Source organism: Bufo bufo, chromosome 1 (assembly GCF_905171765.1).
Source record: "Bufo bufo chromosome 1, aBufBuf1.1, whole genome shotgun sequence".
NCBI lineage: Eukaryota > Metazoa > Chordata > Amphibia > Anura > Bufonidae > Bufo > Bufo bufo.
In genome coordinates this window covers 808,195,463-808,209,062 of record NC_053389.1, presented here as the reverse complement: position 1 = coordinate 808,209,062, position 13,600 = coordinate 808,195,463, and the positions used below count along the sequence as shown (strand labels likewise).

General features: G+C 42.5%; 1 protein-coding gene across 1 annotated transcript; it reads right to left on the bottom strand.

Moving 5' to 3' along the window:
* Positions 1 to 3,409: 3,409 nt before the first annotated feature.
* Positions 3,410 to 13,392, bottom strand: LOC120988766 (extracellular calcium-sensing receptor-like). The gene is made up of 5 exons (XM_040416460.1): positions 13,135 to 13,392; positions 8,502 to 9,329; positions 7,196 to 7,423; positions 5,994 to 6,117; positions 3,410 to 4,320 (listed from the first exon to the last, which is right to left on the bottom strand). The coding sequence occupies exons 1-5, from the start codon at positions 13,390 to 13,392 to the stop codon at positions 3,410 to 3,412; spliced, it is 2,349 nt and encodes a 782-aa protein (XP_040272394.1).
* Between the last annotated feature and the right edge of the window lie 208 nt (positions 13,393 to 13,600).

Genomic DNA, 13,600 nt, shown 5'->3' with positions numbered 1-13,600 from the left:
CAGAGGTGCCTCGCGGACGTGCTGGGAGCTGACCGGAGCACCTGTAAAGGTAAGTAACAGCTTCTCCGGCCCCCAACATGTCATGGTCTGTATTATGGCAATGTAAGTTGCCATAATACAGACCTAGACTCGAGTATAAGACGAGGGGGCTTTTTGAGCACAAAAACATGTGCCAAAAAACTCATCTTATACTCGAGTATATACGGTATTCGTTATATCGAATATTCGTCATTTTTTACATCTGAACAAATGATTCCTCCCTGCTAAAAATGCTTGTGGTCAATAAGTCAGGCATACTCCTCCCCACAAGCGTCCCCGTCACCATGGGAACGCCTGGTGGTTAGAATACACCATCGGATCTGAGTTAGATCGTGAAAACTCAAATCCGATGGCATATTCTAACACAGAGGTGTTCCCATGGTGATGGGGACGCTTGAAGTTAGGGTATACCAACAGGCGCATACATACTGGCCCCCTGCTGCCTGGCGGCACCCGACCTCTGACAGGGCACTGTGATCCACATAATTAACCCCTCAGGTGCCGCACCTGAGGGGTTAATTGTGCCGATCACAGCACCCTGTCAGAGGTCGGGTGCCGCCAGGCAGCAGTGCCCCCTCCCCACTATTAAAATCATTCATGGGCAGTGCGCCCTAACCCCCCCTCACCAGTATTACAATCATTGGTGGCAGTGCGCCCTCAATCCCTCCCCCCGGTATTAATCATTGCTGGCAGTGCGCTGACAATCCCCCCCTCCCTCCCCAGTATTAATCATTGCTGTCAGTGCGCCCCCCTCCCCCCCCCCGTATTAATCATTGGTGGCAGTGCGCCCTCAATCCCTCCCTCCCCCCATATTGATCATTGCTGGCAGTGCGCCCTCAATCCTCCCCCCCCAGTATTAATCATTGCTGGCAGTGTGCTGACAATCCCCCCCCTCCCCAGTATTAATAATTGCTGGCAGTGTGCTGACAATCCCTCCCCCCGTATTAATCATTGCTGGCAGTGCGCCCTCAATCCCCCCTCCCTCCCTCCCCAGTATTAATCATTGCTGGCAGTGCGCCCTCAATCCCCCCTCCCTCCCCAGTATTAATCATTGCTGGCAGTGCGCCCTCAATCCCCCCTCCCTCCCCAGTATTAATCATTGCTGGCAGTATTAATCAATGCTGACAGTGCGCCCCCCCCCCCCGTCATTGGTGGGAGCGGCAGTTCCGATCGGAGTCCCAGCAGTGTAATGCTGGGGCTCCGATCGGTTACCATGGCAACCAGGACGCTACTGAAGTCCTGGCTGCCATGGTCAGTTAGTCAGCATTGTACTTACTTGTGCTGGCGCTGCCGGGCGCTCCTTCTTCTCAAACTCACAGGTCTGTGCGGTGTATGCTTATAGCAATGCTTATAGAAATGCGCCACACAGACCTGTGAGTTTGAGAAGAAGGAGCGCCCAGCAGCCCCAGCGCAGGTAAGTAGGGGGGCGCACTTCAGTAGCATCCTGGTTGCCATGGTAACCGATCGGAGCCCCAGCATTACACTTCTGGGACTCCGATTGGAACTGCCGCTGCCACCAATGATGGGGGGGGGGCGCACTGCCAGCAATGATTAATACGGGGGGGGGAGGGATTGTCAGCGCACTGCCAGCAATGATTAATACTGGGGCGGGAGGGGGGATTGAGGGCGCACTGCCAGCAATGATGTTTAATACGGAGGGGGGGATCCACAATGGCCACCAATGATTGTAATACTGGTGAGGGGGGGTTAGGGCGCACTGCCCATGAATGATTTTAATAGTGGGGCGCACTGCTGCCCGGCGGCATCCGACCTCTGACAGGGTGCGGCACCTGAGGGGTTAATTGTGTGGATCACAGTGCCCTGTCAGAGGTCAGGTGCCACCAGGCAGCAGGGGGCCAGTATGTCTGCGCCTGTTGGTATACTCTAACTTCAAGCGTCCCCATCACCATGGGAATGCCTCTGTGTTAGAATATACCATCGGATTTGAGTTTTCACGATCTAACTCAGATCCGATGGTATATTCTAACCACCAGGCGTTCCCATGGTGACAGGGACGCTTGTGGGGAGGAGTATGCCAAAGGGGTTTAACTACTGTTTGGAAAAAAAAAAAAAAGCTGAATTCTAAAAAATGTCAAAACGAATATATTCGCTATAGTGCTATATATTAGTTTTTTAGAATATTCGTCCATTTTCAACATCTAAAGTCATGATTCCTCCCTGCTTCTTGCTTGTGGGCCAATGACTCATTGACCACAAGCATTTTAAGCAGGGAGGAATCATGTGTTCAGATGGAAAAAAATGACGAATATTCTAAAAAAAAAAATAAATAGCAGTATATTTTGTAGTGCTATATACTCGTTTTTGACCAACACCCTTTTTTCGCATAAAAATTTGCATTGTGCGATTTTTTTATTACAGATTTTTCGCAATAAAACGAATATCTCGAATACGAATATTCGCGAATATATGACGAATATTCTACCATATATTCGCGAAATATCGCAAATTCGAATATTGCCCCTGCCGCTCATCACTAAATTTAACATGGTACCCAAGTCATGTGATATTGACTAGTTGAGAGTTGTATTATATTACTCTATGGCAGGGCTCATATATTGTAGGTTTAAGGTATTGAAAAGATTGTGCTTCTATGTGTTGTCAGCATTTGATAGAAAACAATACCAATATTTTCATTAATTTCATCTGATTTGCTGTGCATTTTATTTTTCTGTAACACAGTGTATATGCATGTTTCATATTTGAATTTATAGGCTTGTCCAGAATTAGAAAAAAATTGCTTTCTTCCAAAACCAGTGCTTCCCTTAGGTTGTGTTTAGCATTTCAGCTCATCTCCTTTGAATTGATGGTGATGTGCTGCAATATCAATATCACACACAACTTATGGATAGATATGGTACTGTTTTGGGAATATTGCATCCATTGTTTTAATACCCTGGGCAACCCCTTTAAGGATATACACATTGAAGAAGCTCATGGAGAGAGGTTCCAGTTTAGGTTCACACCTCTTTACCAAATGGGATTGACTAAAGTGCAGCATCATACACAACACATGGACATGTGTTGTCCTGTTTTGGGAAGATTGCAGCCATGTTTTTCAATCCTGGGCATCCATTTTAAGAATATAAACAACATTGAAGAAGGTCACATCAAGATGTTCCACCTTAGTCCAAATCCTCTTTTCCAAAGGGTAGAGTGGTATGATCCTTGTCAGGACTTCCCATATTCCATGCATTGAAGGAGGAGATGAGTTACCTTAATTTTCTACAAGAAATTGAGAATTGAGTTGGGAAGCGCTTTCCCATACTGTTCTAAAATGTTCTAAAGGTAAGGTTGTCACATAATCCAGTTGATGAAGGTTCATAATGGGCATGCATACCTGTACTTAAGTCTATTTTTGAGCTTTGGTTTTACCTAAGAGATGTTCTTTAGTGTTCATATGTGGTCGGAACAATATGATAAAGCATTTTGGTAGAAACATACAGATCACAAGACCCCAACTTGATGATTGGATTGCAAAGATCTCCATGGCTACTGTATACTTTCCTTGTGAACTGAGGGATGCTGGGATATAAGACACCCAAACACTGAGGAAGGCCAGCATGCTAAATGTGATAAACTTGGCCTCATTAAAGCTATCTGGAAGCCTCCGGGCCAAAAAGGCAACAATAAAACTGATGGAAGCCAAAAGGCCTAGATACCCCAACATACTCCAGAAGGCAATTGATGAGTTCTCATTACATTCAATGACAATAATTCCAGGTTTGCTTTCAGTGTTCATTTGTTGAAATGGAGGAGAAGCCAAGTTCCACATGACACACAAGAGTAACTGAAGAAGCAAACAACAGATGATAATCATGTAGGACACTTGAGGACTTGTCCATCTTTTAAGACTACTTCCAGGTTTGGTGGCCATGAATGCAAAGACTACCATGACAGTTTTAGCTAAGACACAGGAGACACAAAGGGTAAACACCATGCCAAATGTTGCCTGTCGTAGAAGGCACTTCTCTGTATAGGGGTTACCAATGAATGCCAAAGAGCTCAGGAAGCAGAATGTCAATGATAACAACAAGATACAACTAAGTGAATAGTTATTTGCTCTGACAATTGGAGTGTTCTTGTAGTGAAGGAAAAGTCCAAGCATAGATAATGGAACCATAGAGGAAGAAACACTGGTGGCTGTTAAAGTGAACCCCAGTGGCTCATCATATGAAAGATACTCAATGGGTTTTGCAAGACATTGGTTCTTTTGGTTGTTTGGCCACATATCCCATGGACACTTTGAACAATCGATGGAGTCTGAAAGTATAGTTAAGCCTTAAATAGTCAGCAAACATATTAAAACACATACTATAAATAGTAATAAAAAAAACTTTCATATAACAGCCAACATACAATGTATTCAGAAAGTCTTTAGACTCATTTTTTTTCATATTTTGTTATATTGCGGCCTTATGTTAAAATGAAAAGTTTTTCCCCATCAATCTGCACTTAATACTCTATAATAAGAAAGCAAACACATTTTGAAAATGTTTCCAAATTTCTTAAAAAGGAAAAACTAACATTTTGCATGGGCATAAGAATTCAGACACTTTGCTATGACACTCTATAATCTTTAGGATGTTTCTACACCTTTATTGGAGTCATCTGTGGTAAATTCAATTGATTGGACATGATTTGCAAAGACACAGCCCTGTCTATTTAAGGTCTCACAGCTGACAATGCATATTAGAGCCAAAAAATCAAGCCATGAGAAAAAAGAACTGCCTATAAAGCTCAGGTACAGGATTATGTGGAAGCACCAATCGTGAAAAGGGTACAAAAAAGTTCTGCTGCACTAAAAGTTCAATAAAGCACAGTGGTCTCTTTAATTCTTAAATGCAAGAATTTTGGAACAACCAGAACTTTTCCTAGAATTGTCTGCCCCACCAAACTAAGTAATCGGGGGAAAACAGTCTTGGTAAGAGAAATTACAAAAAACACAATAGTCACTCGGGTTGAGGTCCAACGATCCTGCGTGTAGATGGGAGAAACTTCCAGAAGGTCAACCATCACTGCAGCTCTCCGCCAATCTGAGTGAAAGAAGCCTCTCCTCAGAGAAGTCACATGAAAGTTTACAAAAAAGGACTTCAGACTGTGAGAAACAAGATTGTATGGTCTGATGAAACCAAGATTGAGCTTTTTGGCTTGGCACTGCCCAATCACCTGCCCAAAAACATTCCTAGAGTGAAGCATGATGATGGCTGAATCATGCTGTGGGGGTGTTTTTAGTGGCTGGGAAATGGTGGCTGGTGAGGTTGAGGGGAAACTGAAGGGAGCAGAAGTACAGAGATATTTTTTATGAAAACCTGATCCAGAATGCTCTGGAGATTGGGCTAAAGGTTTACCTTCCAACAAGACAATAACCCTAAGCACACAGCCAAGACAACACAGGAATGACTTGGGGACAACTCTGTGAATTTTCTTGAGTGGTCCAGCCAGAGCTCTGACCTGAACCCAATCAAGCATCTCTGGGGAAACCTGAAAATTTCTGGGCACCGACAGTTCCCATCCAACCTGACAGAGCTTGAGAGGATCTGCAGAGAAGATTGACAGAAAATCCCCAAACCCAGATGTGCAGACCTTGTTGCATCCTACCCAAGAAGACTGGAGGCTGTAATCTCTGTCAAAGGGGCTTTAAAAAGTCCTGAGTAAAGGGTCTGAATACTTATGTCAATGCAAGATTTAAAATTTTCCTTTTAATAAATGGGCAAGGAATTCAAATATTCTGTATTCACTTTCTAATTATGGGTTACTGAGTGAATTGATGGGGGAAACGTGATTTTTTTTAAAATTTGCAATATAAAAAAATGTGGAGAAAGTAAATGCATTGTATTGATTATCCGATTGCTATTGGTCTGGCTCTCGGTAGTTAGCCAAATATTTCCCCTGCATATACTGTTACATGATAATCATTAATTTACATTTCTCACCAGTTTGGCTGGAGATCTCTCCTTGTGGGCAAGGGACACATTCAAAGCAACAAATGGGTTCGCCAGTACGAGGAGCCTTCCTGAATCCGGCAGGGCAACTCTCACTACAGATAGAAATGGGAACCTAAATGGGCATCCAAAATATGAATAATATTATTGTGAAGTCTTAGGCCTCCCATCCATACCATCTAGAATAAATGACCTCCAAACATCTACTGTACAAAAATTATATGTTAATCACCAGGTGTCCCACTCTTGGGCCCCTTCGTGATCAGCTGTAAATTGTAGGAGAAAAAAAGCAAATTCTGAATTGTCAATCCTACTTTGCTCGCTGCAGGTTACAGGTGTGGTGGATCCTGTTCACACCTAGTTTGACTCTTCACAATATTGAAACCGCGCTGCTCTCCAATAACTCCACTCAGACCACTTCAGCATGTGCCGTCATTCATCAATACACAAATTACTGTCTTCTTGCCACACATCTATTCACCTCTCCTATATTGGTCAAGACCAGATAGACAAAGATAGTGAAGCACCGCAATGAGTTTTAATCCCAAACCAGCTTTTATTATACTCACAAACTTGAGAGGAATACAGGCATATCACACAATTTGACCGGTTTCCCAATTTGCCTATCTGGTCTTGACCAATATAGGAGAGGCGAATAGATGTGTGGCAAGAAGACAGTAATTGGTGTATTGATGAATATCAGCACATGCTGAAGTGGTCTGAGTGGAGTTATTGGAGAGCAGCGCGGTTTCAATATTGTGAAAAATTGTAGGAGAGCCTGGAAGCAAGTGTCTACACATTCTGTATAGTTAATTTCTTCTCTATTAGATGACAATCTGTAATGTCGGGATCGATGATATGTTTCCTCTTCAGAGAGTTGCAGTGGAATGTGCGGAGGAGAGAGGAGTGGTACAGGCTAGGATGTCGTAGTTTTATTCTGGCCGCCTCTTGGAATGGTTGCTGTGCTGCTGCCAGAACTCTGGACCGCCCCCATTTCCTTGCCGCTAGTGTGAAACTAGCCTAAGAACATTGTATTACCTCTTTTGGTAATAGTTAATCCTTTGCAGTAGTCCTCTGGGCTATGGAAACTCTATTAATTTAGGATTTTCTGTACAGGTTTCTAAACCAGATGAACCCTTCAACCAACATGAATTATGTTCACTGAAGATTTTAAGAGTTACTTTTTAATTTACCTCATGACTTCCATGTGCCCACCAGACTAAACTTGAGTTGACAGTGAAACTATGATTAGATTCAACCACAGTGTCATAATGTCCAACTTTCACTTGGGTCATTGAACCATCTGGACGTTTCTGCCAGTTGACGATGTCATACATTGCTGGTGGATCGCCGTTTTCATTGAAGAACAGTTCTCTCTGATTTCCTAAAGACACTTGTACTTTCTTGAAGTAGTATAAAATCTAAGACAAGAAGAGGGACAAAGAAAATGGACAATCTTGTTTTATGTGAGTATCATCCTAATATTTTTAAAGGGCACTTGTCAGACCGTATTTGATGGTCAGTTATTTGCTAACATTCTTGAAGTGTAATTGTTTCCTGGAATTGACTAAATAATTGACACATAACTGCAAACAAGATGTCCCCTCTGGGGGTTGAACGAGCAATATCATAAAGTAGAGAAAAGTATACTCTTTATCATTTGGGGTCGACTTGACTGTCCATAGTCCTCTGACATCTACATAATTTGTTGTGTTGGAGTTCGAAAGCTGGCCATACACATTAGGCTCTATTCGCATCTTGATTTTTTTTCCGGCACAATGTAGGTATATGTTGAAAATATTCCCTGACATAAACCTCTGATGTGCCCATATACCACTAGGCACCTATTGTCCTCTTGGTATGTGATAGGTTGGTATACATGGACAGTTTTTTCACTATATAGAAACAAGTAGTCTACAGCTAAAAACATATACAATGCAGTGTATTGCATTTTTACACAATGGGAGTCTACAGGCAACATAACCCAAACATTAGATCATCTGTTCATCGCCCCAACAGTAGTGGGTTTGGTCAACTGTCATCAAGTTGTGATAATGCATGTTAAATGGCCTTCTCAAAATTGAAATAAATGCTTGGCCAAGACTAGCATGCAAATTTATGGTGAAGTTGTTTAACTGACACCTAAATTACATGTATGTTTGTGGCCCATGACACCACCCATTTTTAATGCTACTGTATATTATGTCAATCGGATTAGACTCTGTAGAACCTAAACCATAGGACCCCCAACCGTTGTCTAAAATGAGGTGCCCTTGGCTGGCTATTTCTGATAGCCCCATTTATGTTTACATAGGGGGATAATGCATGCTGTTCCTGCTCTACAACTGAGAATGAGAATCAAGGGTACCCATTGTAGGCAACAGTTGGGATACCAGAGATTGATCACTCATTTAACTTACTTTTAACCTGTGTGATATGTCCTAGATACATAAATTGGGGTTTTAACAACAATTGTATTGTAAATCTTGTAATATTCACCTGCCATGGTTCAAATTTCCTCAAATCAGTACATTTTCCACCTAAAAATGGCCCATTCCATACATTGCAGTGTGTAAGGTCCTCAAGAGCTTTTGCTATCACATGTACAGCTGAATAGACATTGTAGGAAGTTCTTAAATTTAAAATGTCATTATAAATATTTTGGATGCTTAATAGGTCCTCATGGCCTGTACACAAATTAGAGTCATTATTATGACCATTGAGGTTACCTTCAATGGGAAAAGTACATCCAAATGCCTCTTCCCAGAATATCTTGGCCCATTTGACCCCTGGAACATTGTAGGGGTTTACACTGTTGAGATATTCTTGAAACCCTTTTATATTAGAGCTAGCAAAAGCAAAACCAATGGTCCCGGTAAGTATGGAAGAGTATCTATCTACTGAGAGAATGTTAGAAATGGACCAAGCTTCACTTGCTACAAAGATTTTTCCTGATACATTTAGTGCCAACAGCTCTTCCAACAATGGTATGAGGTAAACGTCCGTTGAGAAAGCCACCACCACTTTAGTCGTTGATCCCTTGATGACTTTGGCAATGCTTCGAATATTGCTGTAGGACAGAATACTTGATATATATTGTGTGAAGGCCAAGCAGGCTCCAGACCTTAAAATTTCCTGTTTAATGACCTTGATGCCCTCTCGGCCATAGTCATCATCAGGGGCAATAAGCCCAACCCAATTCCATCCAAAATGTTTGACCATTTGAGCCAATCCCAAAGACTGGAAAGCATCACTTGGGACAGTTCTGAAGAAGGAGGGAAATTTTGTTCTGTCACTCAGTAGAGGGCTGGTTGAGAAATAGCTGACCTACAATGTAGAAAGTGGTGTTAGGCTTTAATATATAATCAATACTTACAATATTACTCTTTTATACTAAATATCACATGCATATTGACATAAGCATGGATTTTCACTCTTATCCACTAGACACAAGAAAATAGAGCTCCCTTAACCGACATGGAGGATTCATCTGAATTAGAAGATGCCTGAAATTGAGCGACCAAACTGAAAAACCAATTGGTGGACCAATTTGTTCTATCAGTGTAACCTATGCATTATTTACATGGGAACAGGAGCATAACTAGAGGCAGCTGTTGCATTGGCCCTGGTGCTTGATGGAGCCCAAAATACAATCACCCACATTATACACGTAAATAGTGCACTGTAGGTTTGAGTCCGATTATGGCACTTGTGTACTAATCCAATCCATGTCAGAAATCCATGTTTACATTCAATGGATATTGTTTTGCGGCATACATGTAGGGGGTGGCAGCTCCTGCCCTAAAAAGTAATGTGGTTGACTCAATTAGTAATGTTCTGCATTCATTTTTTCTTGTTTCCATTTGACTGGACTGGTTGGGGGACAATGGTCTATGTCTTTCAGATGTTAATTCATATTTGTTGAAAAATGTGCATTGTAATGGTAATGTGTATTAAGATGCAGTTTATTCCCCCGGTTTTCCAGTTGATATCGGTAACCTAGGGTAGGGGGATCTCCTAGTGGCTGAGAGCTACAGAAGTGATGCCACTAGGAATTTGATCTGTGTGATATATACTGTAGCTGCTGTGATAGAAGGCTAAGAATAAGTAATGCCCTGGTGGCAGACTGGACGTTTGGTCTGCACCTCAGACCCTAAGCTTGAGTTCACCTGGACAGTGACAAACTGGCCTTAAAGAAGAGGTCTGGAGAGATGTTACCATGGCTGAGAGGATCCAGGCTGCATCCCCAAGCAGTAGTATACCTGTCATCATTATCAGCTAATTCTTCCTCTGTTCAGACTACTCCTCCTTGTCCTTCCTTACATCATGAGACATCCATATTGGAATGTGTGGCCATGACATAACTATTCACGACAAGCAATTAGGTTCTGTGCAAGCATAACTCCCATCAGGCCAATCAACTCCTGGAGCAGCTGTTACGACAAAGGATAGTACATGTCTTTCACGGCCCACTGGGTCACTGCTTTGCATGGCAGTAGTGATCCAGCACCACAGCACCTATTGACACTTCTACATTTCAGTTAATCTGGTTCCCACACCAGACACTTATCTGCCTCTTCTACATCCTCCTCAATGGACATCCTCCTGTCCCCAACAAAATCAGGGCAGAATGTCACTTCCTCAACCCCAGATTTTTACCATATGTGAAAAGTTAAAGGGGTTGTGCAGGCAGTTTATATTGATGACCTATGTCCAGGATAGATTGTCAATATCTGATAAGTGAGGGTCCGACACCAGGCACCCCAACTGATAAACTTTTTGAAGAGGAGACGGTGCTCCATGCGAGCACTGCTTCCTCTTCATTACACTACGTGTCATCAATATATACAGCCTGCACAACCCCTTTAAGCCTGCTATGTTAGAGCTGATCAGGCTGGGTAATAGTAACCACACAGTGGATCAGTTGGTAAAGTGCATCAAGCAGCAAATATTCCGCTGGCTGTCTCGTCACAACCTTGAGAAGGGCAAGGTTGTCAGCGAGAATGGCACGAACATTGTGACTGCACTGCATGCTCCCTGCAAGGTGCACGTGATAAATCTTGTGGTGCAATTCTTCCTCGCATTTCAGCCATTTTTATGTGGCTAAGAACTTCCTCTTGGACTTGCAGCGACATTGCACTGCTTCTCACCATGTCCAGGAGAGTGCCCTCACATTTCAGCAATTCTTATGTGGTTAAGAACTTCTTCCTGGGCTTGCAGCGACATTCCACCGCTTGATGTGTGATGTTCCAACTCGCTGGAATTCCACCTTGAATATGCTGGAGCATCTGTACGAGCAGTGTAAAGTGGTAAATGATTTCATCATGCCGCAAAGAGCATATATTTTTTCTTTTTTCTTTTTTTAGGTCAGGCAGTGGCAGCTCATCAGACTCTTCAAAGAGGCTACCAGATTTGTCAGTAGGGACAACTTCAGCATCAACTATAGCATCCCCCAATACTGATATTAGAGAAAACTCTCATGCTCATGCAAGGGGGGATGGTGGAAGAATAACTTTCTCATCTTCCTGGACGCCCAGTAGCCTTTGGAGACCCACATGGAGAAAGTGACATGGAGGGTGAATTGGAGGAGAATAAGTTGCTACCATGATGACCAATAATCACTGGCCATGACACTAGCCATGATAACCAATAATCAATGTGGAGGGCAGAGCCGGAAAGTACTGGGTTCACAGGCACACTGGTGGGCATGGCAAGCTGTATGCTTGTTAGCGAATCCACTGACTGGTTTCATTAGCATCAATCAGTTGATTACTGGATAGCCATATTTTTAGACCCTTGCTATAAAACCAAAATGGGGGAATGTTCTCCTGTTGCCAAACAAAAGGGAAAATTGTAGGAAATAGTGTGTACACAGATTGCCACAGGTTTTGGCAAGCAGACGCCCATCACTCGCGTGTCTAACATGAGAGCCCTCTCTGCCATCCACTGAGTCAAGCAGCAGAAGCCACAGCACCACCAACAGCATATGGGATAATTTTTTTCATGTGCAGAGCTGGGCAGATGCAAATCGGCAAACAGAGATGCACTGCCTCAACATCTAGGTTCAGTTCTACCTGTACTGTGGCCTTTCTCCAGCATATACCCCGTTTCCTGACCCCATGTACTTCTATTCTCCCGGAGAGGATTTTAAGCGTGATAAGTGGTGTCATGAAATCCAAACAGACAAAGTTGTCCTCAGCAAGTGTACAATACATTACATTTGTCAAAATGAATAGGGCACGTATATGTAAGGATTTTTACACGCCTCCGTTACATCCCATGCTGGCACTAACACAGCCAACACAGCTTGCCAAAACCTGTGGACCTGAAAATAATTTCCCGAAATTTGGTCATCTCTACAATTGAGCATTTCAAGCAAAACCTGCAACTTTTTTAATGTTACCTGTGGGTATCTGTATAGTCCCAATATATGAGCCATGAGAATAGAGTACTTGGATGATCTAGTGCCTTGTCTGTTCCATGCTGTGCTGCTACTGCTGCCACTAGCAATACTGCCACTATTACTCCTACACACTTACCCCTTCAAAATCCACACTGTACTGCTGCTGCTCCCAAAAAAGGGAGAATTTTTCGAGGCTTACTCAGTACAGGCCTTTGTCTCTTCTGACATTAACACTTATGTGTATAAACAGGGGCAGACATCTGCCTCCATTATTTCATAACTTTTGGACCTCTTGTTTTTTCAGATAATACTGTGTGTTTATACACCATTTGCCCCATATAAGAGACACTTTTTGAAAGATTCTTCATTAAAAAAAACTTACCAATGTGTTTTTAACTATGCTGTTTGTTAATGTCAATGTGATTACCCTTAGCTTTGTGTCACTCTTACATTATTTAGCATTGCTTAAAGGGATTCAATGGGGGGTACAGAGAAAGAAAAAAAAAATAGAGAAAGATGAGAGAAGAAATATGATTCCTTGGAGAACTGAGTGTCCTATGCAAATTTCCAGGGCAATTGGAGCACTTTTAACTCAGGTAGCATTGATTTAAACCTGAATCACATTTTTTAACTGATTCTCAGAATTGGACCTGAAAATAATTTCCCGAAATTTGGTCATCTCTACAATTGAGCATTTCAAGAAAAACCTTCAACTTTTTTCAATGTTACCTGTGGGTATCTGTATAGTCCCAATATATGAGCCATGAGAATAGAGTACGTGGATGATGAGTGTCCAATGATGGCAGCCAGAGGTGGATGTTTGCGACAACAGTAATTGGGTATTGCATGATCAAGTCCTGTCAGCATCCACAAGGTTCCCTCTAACTCGCCCTGTAGCACAGCACAGGAGTCATAGGCATAGAAGCCCAGGCTGACATTTGAGAGAAGTTCAAGGCTTCTATTAATTTCATCAACAGCAAACCTCATGGCATGGAACTGCTGGTAGTGTTCAAGGCGGAACCTGAAATCAGTAAATAGTGGACTTAATATCATTTATACTAAATTTCACTTATCTGTATCACAGAGCCCTCGGGAACCCAGGATGTAAGTTAATTGGGTCATAACGAACTCAACAGTGAGACCTTTGCCTGAGAATTTGAAGGAAAATAAAACAATACTTGGACTCCATGACTCT

Bases quoted from the DNA above. Each gene is read 5' to 3' on its own strand.
- LOC120988766 (XM_040416460.1), bottom strand. From the start codon at position 13,392: ATGAGGTTTGCTGTTGATGAAATTAATAGAAGCCTTGAACTTCTCTCA. The intron at 6,118-7,195 runs GTAAATTAAAAA...ATGCCCATTTAG, and splicing joins GGGCACATGGAAGTCATGAG to GTTCCCATTTCTATCTGTAG. The intron at 4,321-5,993 runs GTGAGAAATGTA...CTATACTTTCAG, and splicing joins AGAGATCTCCAGCCAAACTG to ACTCCATCGATTGTTCAAAG.